Raw genomic sequence first — 22,033 nt, 5'->3', positions numbered from 1 at the left:
GGACGGTGGACGTTGGATCAGCAGGCATCGGTCTGTTCGTGTCACTGATAAAGCTGGTCCAGGGAACGTGGCTCATACCTGCAGCCCCAGTGGGCTGCCTGCTCTTTTCCCACTGGATGGAATTACAGAGAGCGTGGGGACAGTGTCAAGGATGGGCAGGCGAGGGGCCTCGAGAGCAGATGGGAGGCCCAGGTCTCTGAGCAAAGCTTGACGTATGGGGAGAGAAGAGTTCACCCCTACAAGTGTTATTATTTAAGAAAATTAAGAATTTGAATGATTTGTAACCAAGTTCAACTTTGTTCTCCAACAACAGTCTTTTCCTCTTCATTCGATTTAAGAAATATAAACCGAAAGAAAAGAGTTTTAGATACGCTAATTTTATTACATCACAAATATTGGGCTATTGGGGAAGAAAAATTATAAAATAATAATGAGGGGAGTGTTGCAGAAAGTCATGAGGAAAAACGCTTTCGATGGAGACTTTAGCCAGTTCGAATTTGTCCTGAGAAAGTTCAGATAACCACAAACTTAGCTGGTTTTAACATAGAACTAAGATGTTTTCTCCCCTCTCTCGTTAGGCCGTAAATAATAGGCTGGACTGATTATTTTGGAGGTGATTGGTCCTTTCTTATAACAGAGTCAGAGGAAAGAAAGACAGAGGAAAGGGAGAGAGAAATAAAAGGCCCAGAGGAAAATTTATAAACTAGAACAAATGCTCAATGCATATCAAACTGGACCATAGGTTTAAAAAAATATATATCCTTTACCAGCCTCCATGTCCAAGGAGAAACTGACTTTTCTTTTGGCCCGAAATCATATCTTTTCGTTTGGGGGATGATGATGACGATGATGATGATGATCATGATCATGATCATGATCATCATCATCATCGTCATCATCATCAAGGTCTTGTTCTTTTTCACTCTGCACACCCCACATCAGTAAGGGGCAGGAATAAGAACGGCTGCCCATGGGCTGGCACCCCAGCGGAAATCCCTGGTCTTGGGAGTAAAAGGACCTCGTAAATACACATGTCATTAGAATTAAGGCGCAATGAGAGGCCTGCTCATGCCCGTCACTGATTGCAGGAGGCCCATCCTACATCACTGCCCTTGAGAAATGATTTTTCCCACGGCCTCTGCCCGGTTCTTATCGAGCCAGTTGCCCACTTAGGTCCTACAGGCACGTACCGCCTATGCCACTGCACAGGGTGTAGTTTTGTGGACCAGCCGAGATGGTCACCCCTGCTGACACACCTTCCTAGGCAGTTAATTACATCGAAGCAACAGACAAGGTAGTGAAGTTATGATCTCTTTACAGTTCTAATCATCATCCTATATGATTTCTTCCTTTCCCTTTCTTGAAAAAGGGTAACCAGTTGAGTTCAGCACTCCTTAGGGAGGTAGAGTAGTACAGTACACACCAAAATGTGATGTGTTATTCATAGGGTTTTATTTTGAGGACTAAATGGTGTTTATGTGATGATGATGGTATCTGGGCATTCACCAGAAATCTCATAAACTTCTTATCTCCTTTAATAAGCACAGTCCAGTCCAGTCATAATTATCAAGATGTAAAGCCAGCTGAGATAACTGTGAAGCTTTACATGATAATAAATGTTGTTATTCAAATAGATTTACGTGCCTTGAATTAAAATGAGAGCTACCATCTCAACAGTTAGGAACGTATCGTGCTGCCTGAAACTGCTTCGGTCTGAGCTGCAGTAAATTTCCCTCCATGCAACAGCGAGATTATTCTTAGCAAAGAGCTTGAACAGATGAAGATAATCACGTGGTTCTCCTAAATTAAATCTGTTAGGAGTGCATAAAAGTGAATCACTGGAAGTCTTTATTTGTCTCCATTGTTTAAATGCTATGGAATAGCACAAAAAAAATCACCGCTTTTTAAATCTTCTATTGCTACGCTGTGCCTACAGGAAAGCTGTCAACACTTAGTAAGGTAATTGAAGGCATCTTGCGGTTTAGAATAGTTTGGTAACTGGAAATTGTGAAGGAATAAGCTCATTGTTTGACATTTAATGCATTTAGCATGATGGCACCCTACGTGAAGGGACTCTCAGTAAATAATGACAGTGATTGACTTCGTTAAAACTCAGCGGAACCATAGTGCAGTGGGCCAAGAGTCATCTCATGTACGACAATGCAGATTTTTGAAAGAGATGTGATGTTTCTCTCTTGAAATGATTTTCTTGGAGAGAAAAGTATGTTATTGAGTGTTATAGATTATGAAATGATTGCTTTTTCTGATATGAAGCATACTTTTGTAGTGGAAGGAAATTTGTCTTATGCCAAATTATGTTTTATAAGCTACAGAGATAACCAAATATTTGGGAAAAATCTCCAAGGCCAGCTGAGATATTCTGTTTAAACAGCTGTTGAGTTAAGCCAGCAGTATCGGGTAATCAATACAGGCATAGACGCTCGCTCTGGTCAGTTGCTGGTGCCAGCAGCAGCTGCATTATTATATATTAAGCATCTCTTCTACTTGGAGTGGCATTATGTGTGAGGTAAATGTATGAGTACAAGAATACACACAGCTCCAGTATCCCTTTACTGACTATTATCTGTGTGGCCTGTTATAGTTTATAATGAGTTTTCTCATCAGTTAACTCATTCTTTATCTTATTTGACCCTGAGTCCTTATTATCCACAATGTACAGATAAGAAAGTGAGGCACGAAGTTGTTAAATTGTTTAGCCTAAACTCTAGTGCAATTATGTCCAGCACTTAGATTTTCTGACTCTTTGTCTACTGGGGTGCTTCTTCCATGATCACGTTTTTCTCTTATTAAGGTTATTCAGCGGCACTCTCCAATATTTATTGAATATTAGCTATGTGTATAGAAGTAAGTACTTTATCTCATTTAACTATAAATCTTATGATGTAGGTACAGTTGATATTCCCACATTACACATAAGAAACAGATGTTCTGATTAATTTAGTAACTCAGCAGCCCCCAAACTTTTCGGAACCAGAGCCCGGTGCTCCTAAGTGAATCTAATGCCTGATGATCTGAGGCGGAGCTGAGGCGGTGATGCTGGTGCTGGGGAGCAGCCGCAAGTACAGATGAAGCTTCGCTCTCTCGCTCGCCACTCACCTCCTGCTGTGCAGCCCGGTTCCTAACACCCCATGACCTGTACCCATCCAAGGCCTGGGGGTTGGGGACCCCTGGAGTAACGTTCTCATCGTTACATGGATGGTGAGGTCAGTTACAAATGAACCAGTCCATCTGATTCAGAAGTACGCAGACATTGTCTATCATCTTGGTGTCTCCATTGCTTTGAAGTCAACACGATGCATAAGATCACATTTAACTGCATATTTAGTTGAGTCACATTATTAGTAGTATTGTAGGCTAAGGTATTTAGAATGTTGTACAGAATGAATGAACTATTATGGATTAATTATCAATATCTTCCTATTGAGGGTGTACATCCCAGAAAGCAGGCTAGGAGGCGGTGGTATCTGGTTCTGTTTTCCCTGATCTTAAGTCTCATTTCTCTCGGGGAACTTTCCTCTTCCTGTCTGGTTTTTACTCATTCCTCAAGTCTCAACTTAAACAGAGTCCTTCCAAAAATCTAGGCCAGGGGTCCCTCCTATGTACCCTCCAACAATCCACGTATTAATTACTCATTTAATCACTTTCATCCTCCGAACTGGAAGTCTCGTTCAGTTCTTTATCTGCAGTCTAGCAAAATTCCTGTCATACATTAGGTGCATAATTTGCTGAGTGAATTAATGACCTCAGCGACTTAAAATTAGCCTCAAATGAATGTGTTTTATGAAACAGGTGATTTCATGTGGCAGTGGTTTCAGATTCTTGAAAAGCTGAAGGGTGCTTTTTAGCAATCAGGAAATTATGTTAATTAATCGGAAGCCATCGATCGTTTATGTGTGGGTGCAGATACTGTCAGATACTGTCTGCCTAAGCCTGCGCCCGCATCAAAACACAAAAGGGACCCTAATGGACTTTCAGAGAGCACATGGAGTTGCTGCTGTTTTGTTATTTTTGTCTCTATAAACCATATCCAGTGCGATACAGTGCGTTTCATAATGTTTGAAATATTTAAAGTCTTTTAATAGAGATAGATCAACCAGGTATTCTGGATAAAAATGCAGGGAAATCTCCATGCGGCTGGCGTTGTCAGACAGCGGAGCACAGCGCCCGGGGTGGGGGGCGAGTGGCGTGAAGAAGGCCAAGCCATCGGCAGGCAGGGTGGCGCCGTGGGGCCCGCAGGAGCTGCGGGTGTGGATTCTCCTTTGGCGACTGCCCACGCCTCGCTGTGACAGCAGACAGTGACAGCGCTCTGCCTCTCCCAGCGAATCTGGGCTGTGACCTCTTGACCGGAAGGACGTGACGGGAATGACGCTGTGCTGGGGCCACGTTCAGGCCTTAAGAAGCCGGAAGCTTCTGCTTTCTCTCTCTTGGGATTGTCACTCTCGAGAAACACCTGCCCTGCCGTGAGGGAGCGCGGCAGCCCCTGGGGAGGCCCTGGCTGAGGGGAGCCGTGGGTGTGGATGCGGCGTGCTGAGCTGGTGGTCAGCATATGGACAAGCCATCCGAAAGCCAGCCCGTTGGCCCCTCGTGGAGCCGTGGAAGGTGACCACAGGTGGGGCGCGATGGAGCTGACAGGGCAAGCCCTACCTGGCCTGTGACCATGCTTTGATTAAAACTTGGACTCTGAAGTTTCCTAGTTGTCTAAAAATGGGAACGCTGATTCATGACACCGGGAAACAGCACAAACTGTGACCTACAGCGAAGCAGAATCCCCGAGTGTGCCCTCCAGGTCCTCGTCCAGGGGCCAGTGCGACAGGAGTCTGCATCCGGCGGAAGTCCCCGCTCCCAGTCAGCGAAGTGAGGCCGGTGGGGTCAGGGAGGTGCGGGTGTCATTTCCTTCTGTCTCTTTGATTTCAGTGCATTCGTCATTTTTATCAAGCGGGTATAAGCACCTGTTTAACAGTCAAGTACGCAGACGGCCTTGTGACGAGAGGCGACAGCACGCCAGGAGAGGGTGCTTGTCCCCTCCCCCAGCTCCGCCATCGCCTTCCAGTTTCAACATCCGCATCTCGACTTTTTATCGTCCGCGCTGCGTAACAGAGATATTTGGTTGCGTAACACGAATTAATAGCGCGATTGTAAGGTTGTGTGCCACGGGGCTGTTTGCACCGTTGTGCCCCAGCGGGTTGTAGGTGGGGACCCCACACTTAGATGTGCAAGGAGAACGGAATTCCTCATCCCCCACAATGGCCGTGAGCTTCCCCATGACCCCTGACCCTTCTGTGTAGCAAGGAGAACATGTCCTTGGTGACCGATCACATGTCACTGGGTCGTGGGACATGTTCGGCGATTCGCTGGCGGGACCTAGGACTCCGTGTGTAGTCAGACGTGGGGGGAAGGCACAGCGCAGAGGGGAGGCGCGCGAGTGACGTCCGGAGAACGTCAGGTTCCCAAGAGGCCTCTCCCACTGCAGCCACGTGGGACGCGCGTCTTCCTCCAGCTTCCAGCTGCCACCGTCCAGGGATTTTGGTGGGGGCTGGCCATTGTGCACCCCAACCGAGAGCTTCCAGGTAGAGCGGGTAGGAAGGTGTTCGGCATAAACCACGTTGTCTGCAGACATTTTAGATGCTGCAGACCCTCTGCATCAGCAGGAAAACTGGGGGGAAGGCACCCCCCGAACTCAGACTCCCAGACAGCAGCCCCGCTGAGGGCCAGCGCGTCCGGCCAGCTTCAGCGGGGGCTTTCGGTTTCATGAACGTGTGTTTGAAATGTAGCTGTTTTCGAGGTCGGGTTTAAACAGCCTCTGTCGAAGTTCAGCTTCGTCTCTTTGAGGCAGACGTGAGCCTCCCTGTTCGCCTCTGCCCCCCGTCCTCCTCTGAGGCAGCGTGCGTGTGCGTGTTGTGTTGACGTAGGGAGGGGGCGAGCACTCCGTGGACGTGTCCGCGTGGCCGGGGCCCCGTCGGCCTCCCACATTTTCGCTGGTTTCTGTGGCAGGGTTTCTGTGGCGGCCACTTGGTCTGGATCGCGGAGTGGGAGGTCCTGGTGCTGACCGGTAGTGACCCATTTCCCTCCTGATGTGGACCTCTGATGTCCTCGGTAGTAAAATCATGGCAGCCGCTGCCTCTTGTCCTAGCCTTGCTGGGGCACTGGCTGGGCGCCTGCTCTTGAAATGCAACAGGCGCCTCCCTCCTCCCTCCCTCCCCGCCAGCTACCCACACACCCAGCTCTTATGGGACTCCCTCCCTGAGTCACAGCTGTGGATGGGACCAAGGCTGGGCCGCTCTCCACTTTCCCTCACGCTGGCTGGCATCCCTCCGAACTCAGACGCCTCCCAGGCATATAAGGAGACTTGGCAACTCCCTGAGTACCCCCAAATCACTTTGACCATTGTCCCACTTAATGGGCTAGGTAGAGGATTGTGGGTTGAAATCTTTCCCTCCAGGCTTTGAAGGTATTGCTGCTACTTTAAAATTCTATTTTGACTCTTATTTCCAGTAGCTGATCTGACATTTCTCTCTAGAAGATTTCAGGATCTCCTGTTTATAAAAATTTAACTTCATGAAAGTTTAACTTCTTCTGTGTTCACTGCTCCAGGTGTCACTCTGCCCTCTCTGCCTTCTGCCTTTTCTGTGCTTGCGACCTCTCAGCCTCCCTGTGGTCCTGCAGGGCGCAGAGGCCTCTCCTCTGCTGCAGCCTCTTGCAGATTTCCAGAAAAGAGCGGAAATCTCTTCTTGGCCAGTGCTGTCTTCTCATTGGGATTATAAGTTTGCTAGTTTCTAAGCGTGTTTCTCACAGTGCCTCAGGAGAGAGAGGCGGGAGATGTGCCTGCTCAGCATGCCACCTGTGACAGGCCTGCCACCTCCTCAAGTTCCGCTGCTGCCCCCACTGAGTCCTCTTGAGTGAAATTTGCATATGTGCTCATTTAAAAGTCATCCGTTGTAATTACGGTGAATTTAAGAATATTATTTAAGTTTTTTAAAAGTTAAATTGAACCGTAGGGGCTGTACCAGATGTGAATGACTGTACTAGATGTGAATGACCTACGTGTTTGCAGCAATATGTAAATATCATCTTAGTATATTTACGAAAATAGTCCTGACCTACTGGATCCCCCAAAGGGTCTTGAGGACTCCCTGGGTCTGTGCATCATACTTTGAAAATCATTGGCAGACGCGTTAATTTCATCATCATTTTACAATATAAGTAGACAAATTTTAGAGGCTGTGTTAGGGAGAACATTCGGATTACAATTTGTGCACCCAGGATATGTGTGTTTTTTATTTCCTCAAAGGGCCCGTCTTGCTGGGACGATGTCTTGATCCCGAACCGGATGAGTGGTGAATGCCAGTCCCCACACTGCCCTGGGACCACCGCAGTGAGTAGCTGGTCAAGTCCAGTCCTTTAATTATGGTATCTTCAGTGTTGACTAGGAAATTACAGTGCAGATAAAAACGCTAACCGACTTCTCCTCTGTCCGATAATACTCACCAAAAGCGCTATCGGATTCAAAGTGTTTATAATATTTACCAAGAATTCTGCCCTTGTTAGTACTCTTCAGTGACACTTCCTAGAGACTTAGCCACTTTGGGTGACTATGTTAAAACATGACAATTTAAACTCCTTACAAAGCGATATTCGTGGATTATACGGAAGAACCAGTTCAGAGTCTGGCAAAATAAAATAACAAAGATGTAGTGTTAATTTTTTTCTAATTCCGTGATAGTTTATATTTATATTCTATATCATTCAAAACTACTTTTTTGCTTTATCTCTTTCTGCCTTTCCTTAGCAGTTTTCTGACACGGTGGTCTGTTAGAAAATCTAGCATGGGTTACCAGATATACACTTGAATTGCCACCACCTGTCCTCTGCAATCCCTCGTATGCTTGCAAATGGACGCCGTGCATTTCATACAGAGCATATATTTTTTGAAAGAGACCCTGAGTACTTAAGTTATTTTTAAAATAATTTTATTATTATGGTCATGTTTGTAATTTGTAATTGTTATACTTTTTGCCTCGAAAATCCCTGGGTCCATCATAATCTGATTGTATGTATTTCCTGAGCTGTAAATCCTGTGACAATGCCAACACAAATATCGGTGGTAGTTCACAAACTGTCACAGCCAGCTGGCAGTTAATACCTTCTCTAAGGAACAAAGTCTGTCGATAGCAACAGGTACAGTGTTTGGGCCAGGGTCATTGACTTGCCTTCCTTCCAACCTACTGGATGATTGCAAAGATACCGAGGTAGCAGCAAACAGCATAATAGTCACTTTCCATCAAACTAGGGCTGGGGACCTTGACCAGATTTTTGTTAATGCACATCTCAAAGAAAAATAATGACTTGTATGTCATTCACAGACATCGAGCGTAATACAGTCTTGTAAGTTTATTACTGGGATGAAATTAAAGTGCATATATCTTATAGGGGAGAATTCTTAAGTATAATTGTATATGCTTGTATAAAGTATAATAGTTATGTAGTATAGTGTACGTGACAGGCAGATGTAATTTCATTTAATAACAGTGATAGATCCGTATCCTTTGGCATGTATAACGTTACAGTCTCTGTACCATCGTTACAGGAATGTGAGGTCCCTTGAAAACCTCCCTCCATCGCTACAGTCTGACTGCCTCTCATGTACCTTGATATTAATTGGCGAGGTTCAGTTTCAGCAGAATAGACAATTTTGCATCTTTAAAATCTAGCCTAAAATCAGTCTAAGCGGGAGACTGTGTCATGTGGGGTTGAAAATCATGGCCTTTGCTTGTTGAATATTTAGCTTATTTAGATATAAATACATAGAATTCAGTATAAATTAAGTTAGAATATAGTTCTATTTTGGTGAGCACAGTGACCAAACTTATACCCTCAAAAATAACTTATACCCTCAAAAATAACTTATACCCTCAAAAATAACTTATACCCTTTCACTTAGACCCTTAAAAATCTGGATTAAACTGCACACATGTATTTTTAAAAGATTGGCTGTGCTTACAACAAGGTAAAAAACAGTTTACGTGCTAAAAATCAAGAGAAGGCTGAACTTCAGAGAGGAAAATGTATAAACTGCAGCCACTGACCACGGGGGACAAAGCCTCAGATTGGGTAGACAGGCCTGAGATCACAACTGGGTTTAAGGTGTCATCAAAGTGAAAGTTGAAACCGCAGAGTCCTGGTAAAGCCAGCGCCGTCACTGGGTCAGCTGGCGAGGGAGGTGCCAGGAGTCACTGCCTGTTCTGTTCACTCTGCGTGGAGCTAGAAATGTTACCCCTTCACATCTGTAAGCACGAACCTACCTTTACCTGAATTTGAGGCCCGTCAGTACTCACTCTATCTGTGTGGCAGGTGAAGGCCTGAGTCTAGGATCTTGTTTGAAGTGGTGGTGCCAGGAACTGAGCTGAAACTTACCCAAAACCTCCAAGAAAGCTGGTGCACTCAAGTGGGTCCTGAAATACTTCCTTCAGAAAATGTTTCAAGGAGCATGAGAAAAATCATGAATGAAAACAAGCCATCATAGATGAGGGAGAGTGAGCAGAGATCAAACTTGAAATGAATGGAGGGAATGTAAGTGTGCTTAATGTTTTTAAAAAGTGAAGCACATATAACACATGATTAAAAAACAAAAGACTATCAGAGGTATCCAATCATGTTAAAGATTAAACACACACAAGCGTGCATGCACACACTAACACAAGAAATTCCAGATTTAAACATTATAATTGACACAAAACTTACTAAATGGGTTAAATAGCAGATAAGAAAGGTAAAAGAGAAGTTTTTGGCTTCGATCTGAAATTCGACCTGCTAAAATGACTCCAAGTGTAGCCAGAAAACATAACAGATTTAAAATATAAAAGAGAAGCTAAACAACATGGAGGACAGAATAAGAAATCTCAAATATTGGCGTACCAGAAGAAGATAGAATGAAATATTGAAAGAGATAATGAAGCAGAACTTTCCACCATTTCTCAGACTTAAGAATCCAAATGAATCTCAAGGAATAAAATGAAAGGCCAAACCAAATCAATCATACAGAGATTGCAGAAGTCAGAGAAGTTCTAAAGGCAGCTGGAATGAAGAAGACTGATTATCTGTCCACAAGTGACAACTGGATATTTAATGAACCAGCATTGATGTTGGAAGACACATGACAGAGGAACAATTCAGAATGGTGAAAGAAAATAATGTTAAGCTAAAACTGCATTTAAGAAAATCTTTTGAAAACAAAGGGCGAGAACAACAGAAAAGAGATCTTCAGGCAAACTCAAGAAATGTACCGCCATCTAAACCTTTCAAATATTTTGAAACTAAACATTTTGGAAAGAAAGAAAATAATCCCAGAAGGAAGGCTTGACATTCGAGAAGGAATGGTGGGAAAAAAATGTGGCTAAACCTAAACAGAATATAACAATCAGCATGATTATATTTGATTTCTGATCATACTTATAAAGACTAAATATAGTTACTGGACGATATTGCAGGTAAGCACGGAGCAGGAAGTTAAAGCATTCTAGCATCTTTGTATTTTTCACCAAAAAGTCAAGATATTCACTAAAATTAAAGTTGTTTTTGGTACATGCATATTCATAGCAGCTTTGTTTGTAACAGCCAAAAATGGAAACAACGCACACGTCCAGCCACAGGTGACTTGGCGAACAAACGGTGTAGGCATGAATAGATAGGACAGGACAACTGGCACGTGCGCAGACGGGATGGCTGTCAAATGACCGTGCTTGCTGAAAGAAACCGAACAAACAGAGAAAGGAGACACTGCGTGATTCCGTCTATGTGAAATTCTGGAAAACGCAAACAATCCAGAAAATGTATCCCAGTTATCTAGGAATTGGGCAGACGCAAGCAGCAGCCAGTGAAAGGGACTTAAACACGTCCGAGGAACCTTTTGGGGTGAGAAATTGTTCATGATCTTAAGTGTGATGTTGGCTTCACGGTTGTATATAATCGGCAAAACTTACCACATTTATACATGTGCAGTTTATTTGGTGTTAACGGCACCCCAATTAAGCTGTAGGAGAAATGGTGCCAATATGTGAGCTCCTCCCGAAAGGCCGCGAGCTCAGGCCACTCGATCGTGGCCTCCCTGCCAGTGGCCCTTCCCTCATGCACACGCTCTGGCCACGGCCTGGGACACGGCTTTCTTTCCACTGTTGGGCAGATGCAGAGTCCCCACAGAGGGAGGGAGCCCCACGACACCCTGGCCACTCAGGGACCACAGACACCTCCCCGGCCCAGGGGGAGGTCTGCGCCCAGCATTAGCTCTGCATTCCTGGCAAGGTTCTTTCTGCGGAGCCCGTGGGGGAGCCACGTGAGCGAGCCCACAGGGGCCAGGGGTCACTCCCCCCTCCCACGGGGCCCTGAGGTGCTGCCGCTGGCACTCAGCAGCTGGCAGCCAGCCGTTTCTATGCTCAACTCATCCCAGCGGGACACCCACGATGAAATGTGATGTGCGCCGAAGCCTCCGTTACCCCACGGTGCAGGGCAGACTGCGGCGGTGGCTCCCGAGAAGGCGATTCCTGGGCTGGCTGAAGCCATTACCGCTGTCACGCGCAGACACAAACAGACCCACGAAGCAAGGAAACCTTGCCTAGAGGCTGCCAGCAGATGCCCATCAGGGCCCCCTGGCCACGCTGGGCCGGTTCTGCACCTAATGCAGTCACAGGCAAGGGAGATGGGGACCACCCTCTTCGACGGTGTCCGGGTGGCTGCCGTACCTGTCAGCCCAGCCAGGGTGCCAAGCAGCGGCGGCTCCGCCGTAGGTCATGGGGTCAGACAGCTGTGCCCAGGGCAGACCAGGAAGGGCAGCGTAGACCCTGAGGAGCTTTCACAGAGCTTGCACACGTGGATCTTGTGAGCTTGTCCCAGGCTGTGGGTGCTCCGTGCGTGGCCGAATCCGACCCGAGGCCTTCTCCCAGAGGCGCCTCTCCTGGGGCTGTGCAGCGAGCATACTCTCGATGGCGCAAACTGCCACGTGCAGATCTGCTGGAAATGTCTCACGTCAGCTGCCTTGGTAAATCGGTGTGACGGGTGCCGCAGAAGCTACAGATGGGGCCCTGCCCACATTCGCAGCCTCCCGAATCCGTGCCCCGGGGCGGCTTCCTGCCTCTGAAGGGGCATCGCTCTGGCTCCAGGCTCCCTCATCTGCACTGCACCCCTTTGTGATTTTTCTAGTAGGAAATGAGGGCTGCCTGTCCTCAAAGGCTTCTCTGAACCCCGTGAATCTGTGGCTTCAAGACTGGGCCTCAGTGCTTGGGCCACGCGTTCGTTGTCCACACCCATGTGTCCTCACCACACCCCTGCTGCGTGAGCACGGAGGGCCGGGGGCCAAGTATGAAGCTGCCCAGCGCACAGCACAGCAGACGCCCGAGTCGAGGAGCCCCTCTTCTCCCAGGGGAACATGCCCTCCAGGTCACAGGGCCCTGTGCCGGGTTCCTCATGGGACCTCAGGCTGGGGGCCGTCTAGGAAGCAATCCCTTGTGATTTCCTGGAAACAGTTCCTGGCCCAGTGAGATGCTGGGTCTAGCTGGTGTCACCATAGACCCTTTTAGCTAAAGATGCATTTGAATTGTCTAGGATAACCATCTAAGGGATTGAAATAAAATACAGATGCCAAGTTATTACCAAAAAAAAGGAGAATGAAGATAGAAATGGGACAAATAGCACATACACCATACAAAATGATAGAAATATAAACAGTACTGTGATTAAACGTAAGTGTCCTAACTGAAGTTTAAGAGACAAAGATTCTTAGACTGAATTAAAAGAAGAAAATCCAGTTTTATTCAAGTTACAAAAGATGTAAGAACAAAGCCATTGAAATAAAAGAATGGAAAATGATATGCTGGACAAATATTAACTAAAAGAAAGCTATTCGAACTATTTAAATTGTATATGAAATAGATTTTTAGGGCGAAAGGGAAGCATTACTAAAACAAAATGGTGGCTCTCTAGGTTTTAATAAAAGTTTCAATAACCTGGAAAGATGTAATAGTTTGAAAATTGTATGATCTTAGTAACATGGACTCAAAACACATTAAGAACAGTTTTTGGAATGAACAACTCATATGAATAAATCTCCCACAAAGATGAGAGGTCGTAAGGTGACTCCTCGAGGGGCTGAGAGCTCCTGCAGTACAAACTCAGGAAAGATGTAGCTGGTTAATGCAGGGAGCAGGTGGCATCGTGGGTGCTGCACCTGGCTGTGGCAGGCTACCCGCCCCACCCCCTTTTTTTTCAGACAGATACGCAGCATTTCAGCAATTGATTGTGTTTAGGACATTCAGACATTTAAATATCACTAACAAAAACATAACCATAAAAAAATCTCTTAAACATGGAAATTCAATGAACTTAGTCAATAAGAAAAAAAATCCAAATGAAATTATGAGATCGAGCAACAATGAAAATATACCGTATATCAAATTTTTGGGAGATGTACCTGAATTAATATTTAAAGGGAGTATTGAATACTGAATAAGTATTTAAAGGACCATAAACGATTACTTTTATTTAAAAAAAAGAAGATAACATTTTTAAACGCTGTTTTAGAAGGCAGAAAAAGAAATCGTCATATCCAGCTATTTTTTCTCCCATAGCTAATGAACACTAAATAAATGTTGGTTAAATAAATGAACTGGAGGTATGCGTGCCCCTGACTGACAGTGGCAGCGGCTGGCATAGGGGCTCAGTGTGAGACGTTAGTTCCTTAATCACTTCTCTTAAAACCGTTTTTTCTGGCTTGCATTTTTACAATGCAGCCAAATACAAACCATGACTCCTGTATTTTCTAAAGCTTTTTGTTTCTTAAGGAGGTGAGAAGATAGGCATTTTTAAGTAGGTTATCATACTTAAGTTTGTAGGGTATTTTTAATTTTTGACAGTATTTTGTACACTGTATATTATATTCTCATAAAGAAGCTTAATTTCCATCACTTGTATAAAATGAATATGCATATACTTAAAATTCAAAATGGCAGGGTTTCTGATGTATTCTTAATTAATGTTTATGTACTTAAAGATAATCTAACTAGATCATTTGATATAGCAGTAAAATTTAACCTTGGTTTTTAGGAGTACAAATATAAACTTGACCTTTAGACAGAGAACTCTGAACCTAATTTGGTTTTACACTAATCACTGTCATCCTAGGAAGGGACATAGCATTAGTTCTGAAAGCCATCTTACTTTTTATGTAAAGAATTTTCTAGTGAACTCAAAGGGTATATGCTTGAGAATAAAAGAGTTGAAAAATCAATTTGGGTTTTCTCCATTAGTGAAATTAATTCAACTCCGGATATGACATAAGCCTTTAAATTTTCTGTGTAAATCTTCATTTTATATTTCACCCATGAAACAATGCAGATCGTTGTGTTGGGACGCGTGCTGGGGGTATGTGCCTTATTTGCACACGCATAGGCCAAGGCAACCTCAGAAGTCCTGTCCTCTACACATTGTTCCTGAGTTTCAGATTATGACTTCTAAGAATGCACCTGCCCCGGCCAGCCAGCACTCCCCACAAAGACCCTTGGTAACAAGGACATCCTCAGCCCACTGTGGGACCGTCACCTTCCCCTCACACCTGGCATTTGGGCAGCAGGGGTTAGGATAAGGACCTAGTCCCAGTATAAAAAAAGAAAAAACATTAAATCCTGCCTCTCATAGGTTATTTGTGCTTCTGTAATAAAAGGATGTAAACTAAGTGGCTTATAAACAACACGCATTTGTTTCTCCCAGTTCTAAAGGCTGGGGGTCCAAGGTCAAGGCACCGACAGATTCGCCGTCCGGAGAGAACCCTCCTCCTAGTTCACAGACAGCAGGCGCCCTGTGGTGGAGGGATGAGGGAGCACTCCAGGGTCCTTCATGAGGACGCTAATTTCAGTCCTGAGGACGCCCAGTGCTCTCACATCTGATCCCTCCTCAAGGCCCCACCGCCAACACCGTCACTCAGCGATTAGGTTCCAGCATAGGAGTTTGAGGGACAGGGCGGGACACAAACATTCAGACCGTAGAGATCTTCAAAGTAGTAAATGACCATGGTCATTGTTTTTATTCTTGTTGAGGGGTGTTGGTTTTACTACTTAACACTCTGTAACATACATTATACTTTAGATTTTTGAGAATATCTACCAGAAGTTCCATGTAAAATAATATAGTATTTTCTTTAGATTATTTGATTTTGACAGGAGTTGAAGTCTTACTAGAATTTTTTTTTCTTATCAGAAACAGCTGTATAAGACCTCTTAAAATAACTCAAAGATTTATTTTAAATGAAATTAGATACTAAAAGCTATCCCCTGAAGTATAATAAATAATAAATAACGTTATTATTACTCAATGTAATAAATGAAGAGATTTCATCTTACTCCACATGTAAGTTAGTTCTTGCATTTTCCCCCAGTTGGGCTCAGTACATGTCACCTGGAACATTAATTTGAATAAAAAGTTAATATTCATAGTCTCTATCGCAGATTTTATCTTTTTGGGAGATGTTGACTAAAATAAAATGAATAATAGATAAGAGTCACCTAATATGAGCGATTTTCATGTATAGGGTATTTGCATATTTTATTTTCAAAAAGTTTCTTATTAACGTTTTAGCTTAATGAAATGAATCTCAAAGGGATCTGTGTTTCTTTTTATTGTTGTTTTAGATGTGAATTGGCATCTCACAAAATGAGACTCGGGGGTTTCTCAGGATGATTTTCTGGGATAAACAATATGTTCTTTTCCCGCATCTAAGAATAGTGAAAGGTTGGCTTCTGTTTGTTTCAAAGAGAAGATCTCAGGTTGACTAGTTGTCGCAGAGAGAGTCACGAGTGACAGCTTTTATTTGCAAGATGTAGAAGGAGCTGTGGGCTCTCAGTCTCGTGTTGCTTAGCTCCTGTGCCCAGCGCAGTAACCGGCGTGAGTAAAGGCATCTCCGCATGCGTGTCTGTGGCTTCCAAGGGCCACACGTGATCTCAGAGGGCAGCCGGCGCTTACAGGTGGAGGGTGGGGACCGAAAACAGAAGGAAAAGAGGGAAGAGCACAGGCTCGTCCCTGTCATTCTGCCCCGATGTTTGGCTGAAGAGAAGTGGGCGCCACACCCTCACGCTGTCCCGCACAGTCGGAGTTCCTCAATTCTAAGTAAAAATGAGTTGTGAAAGCTTTGAAGTCAAACTCAGATGACAATTGAATAGTATCTGAGCGTGACAAAATGTTCTCTCTTGTCCGACGTGCAATTTGGGTGACAAACTAGAAAATTTTTATAGCCTTTTTCAAAAACCGATCAACTCTTCAGGCTCAAAGCAGTTTATTACTAAACCAAGTTTTGAGTACTTGATAATAAGTGTCAGTTTTTAAAATAAGATAAAATTAGTAGATACTTTTATTACAGGACCAGGTAAAATTTTGCAACTTTAAACAAACTAAAAAAAAAAATCTTAAAATGTAGTTTATATGTAATAATACATTAGACTATGTGGGGGCGGGGGGGAAGATGTCTTTCAGAAAAATACCCAGAAGTGCAATTGCTGGGTCAAAAGGTAGTTTTATTTTTAATTTTTGAGGAAGCTCCAAACTGTTTCCCGTAGCGGCTGTACCAATCTGCAGTCCCACGAACAGTGTATGAGGGCTCCCTTTTCTCCACGTCCTCACAAACACTTGTGTTTTGAATTATTGACAGTAGCCATTCTGACAAGTGTGAGGTGATATCTCACTGTGGTTTTAATTTACATTTCTCTGATGATTAGTGACCTTGAGCATCTTTTCATACGTATGTACCCTCTTTGGAGAAATCTCCCCAAACACTAATTCGTAAAGACCTCATGGCAGCGCCATTCACAATAGCCAAGCTATGGAAGTACCCTAAATGCCCATCAGCAGATGACTGGATAAAGAAGTTATGGTTTATATATACAGTGGAATATTACTCAGCCATAAAAAAATGAAAACCTCCCATTTGCAACGACATGGATGGACCTAGAGATCATTATGCTGGGCGAAATAAGTCAGAGAAAGATAAATACCATATGATTTCACTTATATGTGGAATCTAAGGAACAAAAAGAACAAACTCATCAGAAACAGAGTCACAAACACAGAGGACAATGTGGTGATGGGGGGCTGGGAGGCTGGGAGAAAGGGGTGAAGGGTTAAAGAAGCACAAATCAGTAGTCGAGAGATGGTCAGGGGGTGGGGAGCACGGCGCGGGGAACGCAGTCAGCAGGGATGTGATGGCCGGGTGGGGGGCCAGAGGGAGGACAGAGCAATCGGGGGGATCGTTTCATAAACTATGTAAATGTCTAACCAGTGTACTGTACGCTTGAAACTACTAATAAAATGCTTAAAAAGAGAAAAAAGAGGAAGGGTATCCATTTTAAGAGCGCTGAAGAAATTGTAGTTTTTAAGAATCTGGTGTATTTTGTGAGGCTCTGAAGCCTCGACTCAATCAAGTGAATTTTCTTTTTCTGTGACGTTCTGTGACAGAGTCCCTTTTTCTCTGGGCTCTTGCACAACTTAGAGAAAATCGCATCGTCAGTCATCTTCTCTGCGGCGACGTTAAAGGCGCTTATACACGGTTATATGAAAAATTAATCTCCAAGGAAAAGAAACCAGGTCCCAGGCGTCAGCGTATGTGTACCAAGCACCTACAGACACAAGATAACCGGTGTACACGCTGAAGCCCCACCAGTGCAACCTTAGGCTAGTTGACGATGCCATTTTTTAAGCAAATGTGCAGTTTCTATAGTAATTTTTTTAAATATTGAAATTAATCCTTGCATCCTCAATTCCAGGAAGCTCCTAGCCTGTGTGAATTGTAAGTAGTTTTTTTTTTTCCACTTGCTGATCTTTGATATCGGCGCTGTAATTTATGTCTCATTTTGTGTACAGTAGAAGAAAATCATGCACATTACCGCAGCACTGCTTGCATATGACCACTTTTAAACCAGTTTATTATTCCCAGAGGCTTCAAAAGTTACTTCTTAAATTTTTGCCTTTCTATAGAATTATTCCAAAGTCAGATATGTCAGTGAGAGTCCGTATTGAAGGTTGTGTTATGGCTTTAGACAAGGGCCTCAGACAACAAAGGCATAACAAATGAATTTATCATGATTAATCAGAAAAAGCTATGCTTCTAGACCACTAGGTTTTACATTAGGCGAGAAAGTATATCGATCTACCAGAAAGATAGCAGTAGGTATAAAAAGATAATTTCAAATAGATTTATAAATGAAATCCTGAGAACTGGAGCAAAGAAAGGTTAAATCCAGCTTTAGCGTCCGTGAATGTTTCACTGGGGATGGTAGGTTAGACCTACATGGAAATCTCAGAGATTAGGGACCGGAGGTCACTCTGCCATGGCCTCCGTGCGCATAAATAGGCAGCTAATGGGGTGAGAAGAAAAGGAAGGTGTGCGAATAACGGGTCAGGGGAATGAGACCCGCTTCTCAGCCAGGAAATAGCCCTCTCGATCCTCCGGGCACTGGGAGGTCCACACGCCATGGCGCCTTGATGACAGTCATTAAGAAGCCATCATCTCTCTTCTCGGATCAGGCTAGCTCTCCGAAAGTTATCGAGGGCCGTGATAAAATTTAGTTTTTAAGATATATGCTACAAAAAAGACTTAAAGCCCGTTTACCAAACTTGAGATCAAGAATGGAAAATATAAACATATGGTGAATAAAATCAAAACTGAGAAGAATTTCATGTGCTATTGACCCCCATGTGGTGAAACATTCACTTCCACTTACGTTTCTCGGAAAACAAACAGTTTGGGATCCTCAGATCTGAATTTCCTAAAGTAGGTAATTAGCATCGCCCTCAATACTCAGAGTTCTAGAAATAAACTCACAGTTGATCATCCTCCATGAGTGTTTTTATGAGATGAAGAAAAAACTTTTATGTTTAAAGGTAGGAAAGCAAAACAGAATTTTAAAAATCTGTGTCTTTCCATTGAAAGAAATGCCATAATTTTCATAAATGGCATTTATTTGTCGGGTTGTTCAGTGGACAGAAAACAAAGCTCGACCTTCGAGGCATGGGACTCGCGGTGGGGGGTGGGACTTCACAGACATGACGCGAACTGGGATTCAAAGAAGCAAGGGGAAACAGCCTGAGCACGTCTTCTGTGCCAGGCACCGGGGTAAGGAAGTGGGTGTTTCACCTGTGGCTCCCACGGTTCAGGAACCATTTCAGGAGTCAGACCCGTAGACAAACGATTTTTACCACGAACCGAATGTTGATAAAGATGGACACGAGGGACTGTAAGAGGACTTCCCTTTGGAATAAAGCAGAAATAAGACACATGGACGTGTTATAAATGCCATGAGACGGCACAGAACGTGTGGGACTTCAGGAAGGGAAATTCTCTCAGTACAGGTGATCAAGGAAGGCTTCTCGGAGGAGGTGGGGCCTGAGGGATGGGCGGTGGAATTTCCACTGGCGGTGATGCTGGACGGTTGGGAGTGTTTTCCAAGGTCGAGGAAATGACAGGAATAAAGGGATAGAAAAAGGTAAGAGTCATTCCTTCAGCAAATTACTGTTAGCCACCTGCTCTCCGCCAGGCAGTCTCTTGGGCTCCGCTGTGTGTGCAAAGCCAACCTTCCCTGTGGCCGTGGCTCCGCCCAGCCCTCGTGACATTGCACTGGACACAGGGGCCGATGAAGAGGAAAGGGCAGGATGCTATGAAGACGTGAGAACCGCCTGGAATGGGAGAGTTGGGGGCAGCCCTGACTGGGGAAAGAGCCAGCTCTGGGAGGGGGGAGGAGAAGCGGGCGACTCCCAGCAGGTGGGGCCACCTCCAGAGCCCTGATGTGGGAGGGCCCCTCGGAGAGAGCGTCTGGAATGTTAGCGGTAACTGAAGGGCAAGAGGCAGTGTCCTTCGCTGTGTCTGTCATCGCTCTGTCTGTGGGTTTTTATGGAGAGGATTATGAATAGATGGTAAGAGAAGTCATCTGACCACGCTGAAGTTTGGCTATTCTGAAGGCCGAGATGGCAGGTCAGCTGGCTGGCATGAGGGGTGGGGTAAGGAACAAAGAAAGAACAAGAACATCTTAAGGGGAACAGAAACAAAGATTATTTTTACGTGACTTTATTTACTGCCCTTGAATCCCCGTCAGCATGAGAATGAAGGTAAATGAGAACTGGCGTTTGCTTTTCTTAAAACTGGAAACGCACGCACAGATGAGATTTCAGTTGAGAACCGATTAGAAACCACGCTTTTCGTGTATTTATTGGATCATTATGAGCAGCCATATGGCCGTCTTCTGTCTTATCTGTTCGCTTCTCTCCAGTATGTTCCTCAGTGGGAGTCTGTTTAGTGGTTGATGGAAAGTCTGACTTTATCGGCAGCTCTCCGTTATCTGTAATTGCCAGAAGTGGATGGTTCGATGTGAAGGGTTTCCCTTCCCTTCTCTCCCTGCCACTCCCTTCTGTCAACCTTCCTGGAAGACTGGGGACCTCTTGCCTTTGCCATTAGCTTTTGAAAATATCAGAGGGGGAAGGAGACGGGCTCCTATGGGAAGTAAAGGTGGAGATGGTCTGAGAAGGCAGCCAGCGCTTCTTAGGCGTAACTGAGCCGACTGTAGCTGCATGCTGACTGGGGGAGCTGGGTTGAGACTTAGGGTGTCTCCCTGTACATCCTTCTGCATCTGGATGCATGTTAGCCAACTTCTGGTCTGGTCGTTTCCAGTTCTCCATTTGTGAAACAAAGATTGAGCGTCACTCATGAAATTTCACTGAGTGTTTATGAGGATTCAGGACTCAGTAAAGCCTCCTGGGTTTCAAAAATGAAAGATGTTCTCTTAGGATCACGTAACTGTCGATATCTGTAGATTGTTATACCTGATTCAGAAATGGCTACACGATTGTCTCCCCTTATCTGTGGGGGGCACATTCCAAGACCCCAGTGGATGCCTGAAACCGTGGGTAGTGCCGAACTCGGTATATACTATGTTTGCTCCTACACAGACATGCCTATGACAGAGTTTAACTTATAAATTAGGCACTGTAAGAGATTAACAACAATAACTAGTAATAAAATAGACAGTTATAACTATATACTCTAATAAAAGTTATGTGAATGTGGTCTCTCTCACTTAAAATATCTTATTGTACTGTACTCACCTTTCTTCTCAAACTTTTCCTTACTCACAGCTTCACAGATAGAAGGTTTGTTCTGGCTTTAGAGCTTACCAACCTCAGCATGTGATTTTTCTTTTCCTTATTAAGTTGAGAACTTTTACCTTTTCGTGTAAATGAAACACATTACTGCTTTTCTTTGGCATATTCAAGTTCTCGGCATCACTACTCCTGTGATTTGGTGTCATTATTAAATAAAGTGAGGATTATTTTACCTGAACACAAGCACCATGAGAGCGTGACAGTTGGTCTGATAATGGAGGTGGCTACTGCATAATTAACCGGCACGTAGAGTGTCCAGCGTGGGGACGCTGGACAGAGAGACGGTTCACGGCCTGGCTAGGATGGGGTAGAGGCAAGCGATTTCGCCACACTACTCAGAAGAGCACACGATGTAAAACTTGTGAATTGTTTATTTCTGGAACTTTACATTTAACATGTCTGGACCATGGTTGACCTCAGGTAATTGAAACTGCAGAAAGAGAAACCACAGATGAGGTGGGAATGACTGTATTTTCCTGGATTCCAGACTTGTCATTTTTTCCCTTAGAGTTATCTAATTTCTCAATTTCTTACCTACCTTATAAAAATTGACTATTTCAATCAAGCAAAGAACCATTTCTCCATGTGCTTTTACCATTTCATTAAAATTCACACCGATGTTCCCAAGAATTATAAATGTCATTATGTGACTTTATGTTCAGAAATTAAAACTCATATCACTTAGCACAATGTCCAATATATAAAGACCCTTTAGAGAATTGCTTCTTATGTAGTATTTAATAGTGCATAGTATTAATTATTTTAAGGCATGCATTTAAACTTGGACATTTCCTTGATTGAACAATGAAGTGTTTTAAATACACTCACTGCT

General features: G+C 44.1%; 1 protein-coding gene across 4 annotated transcripts in view; it reads left to right on the top strand.

Annotated features, from left to right (window-relative positions):
- Window positions 1–22,033, top strand: part of PRKN (parkin RBR E3 ubiquitin protein ligase) — a 1,016,620-nt gene that overhangs the window by 486,885 nt on the left and 507,702 nt on the right. For all 4 annotated transcript variants that reach the window (XM_039881217.1, XM_039881221.1, XM_039881234.1 and 1 more), the window contains one exon: window positions 7,310–7,393. In XM_039881217.1, coding sequence (XP_039737151.1) covers window positions 7,310–7,393 — 84 coding nt within the window. The remainder of the gene's footprint in view (window positions 1–7,309; window positions 7,394–22,033) is intronic.

This window comes from Pteropus medius, unplaced genomic scaffold, assembly GCF_902729225.1.
Source record: "Pteropus medius unplaced genomic scaffold, Ma_sr-lr_union100, whole genome shotgun sequence".
Classification (NCBI taxonomy): domain Eukaryota; kingdom Metazoa; phylum Chordata; class Mammalia; order Chiroptera; family Pteropodidae; genus Pteropus; species Pteropus medius.
The sequence above is the reverse complement of the archived record's forward strand: the minus strand, read 5'-3'. Positions and strand labels throughout refer to the sequence as shown.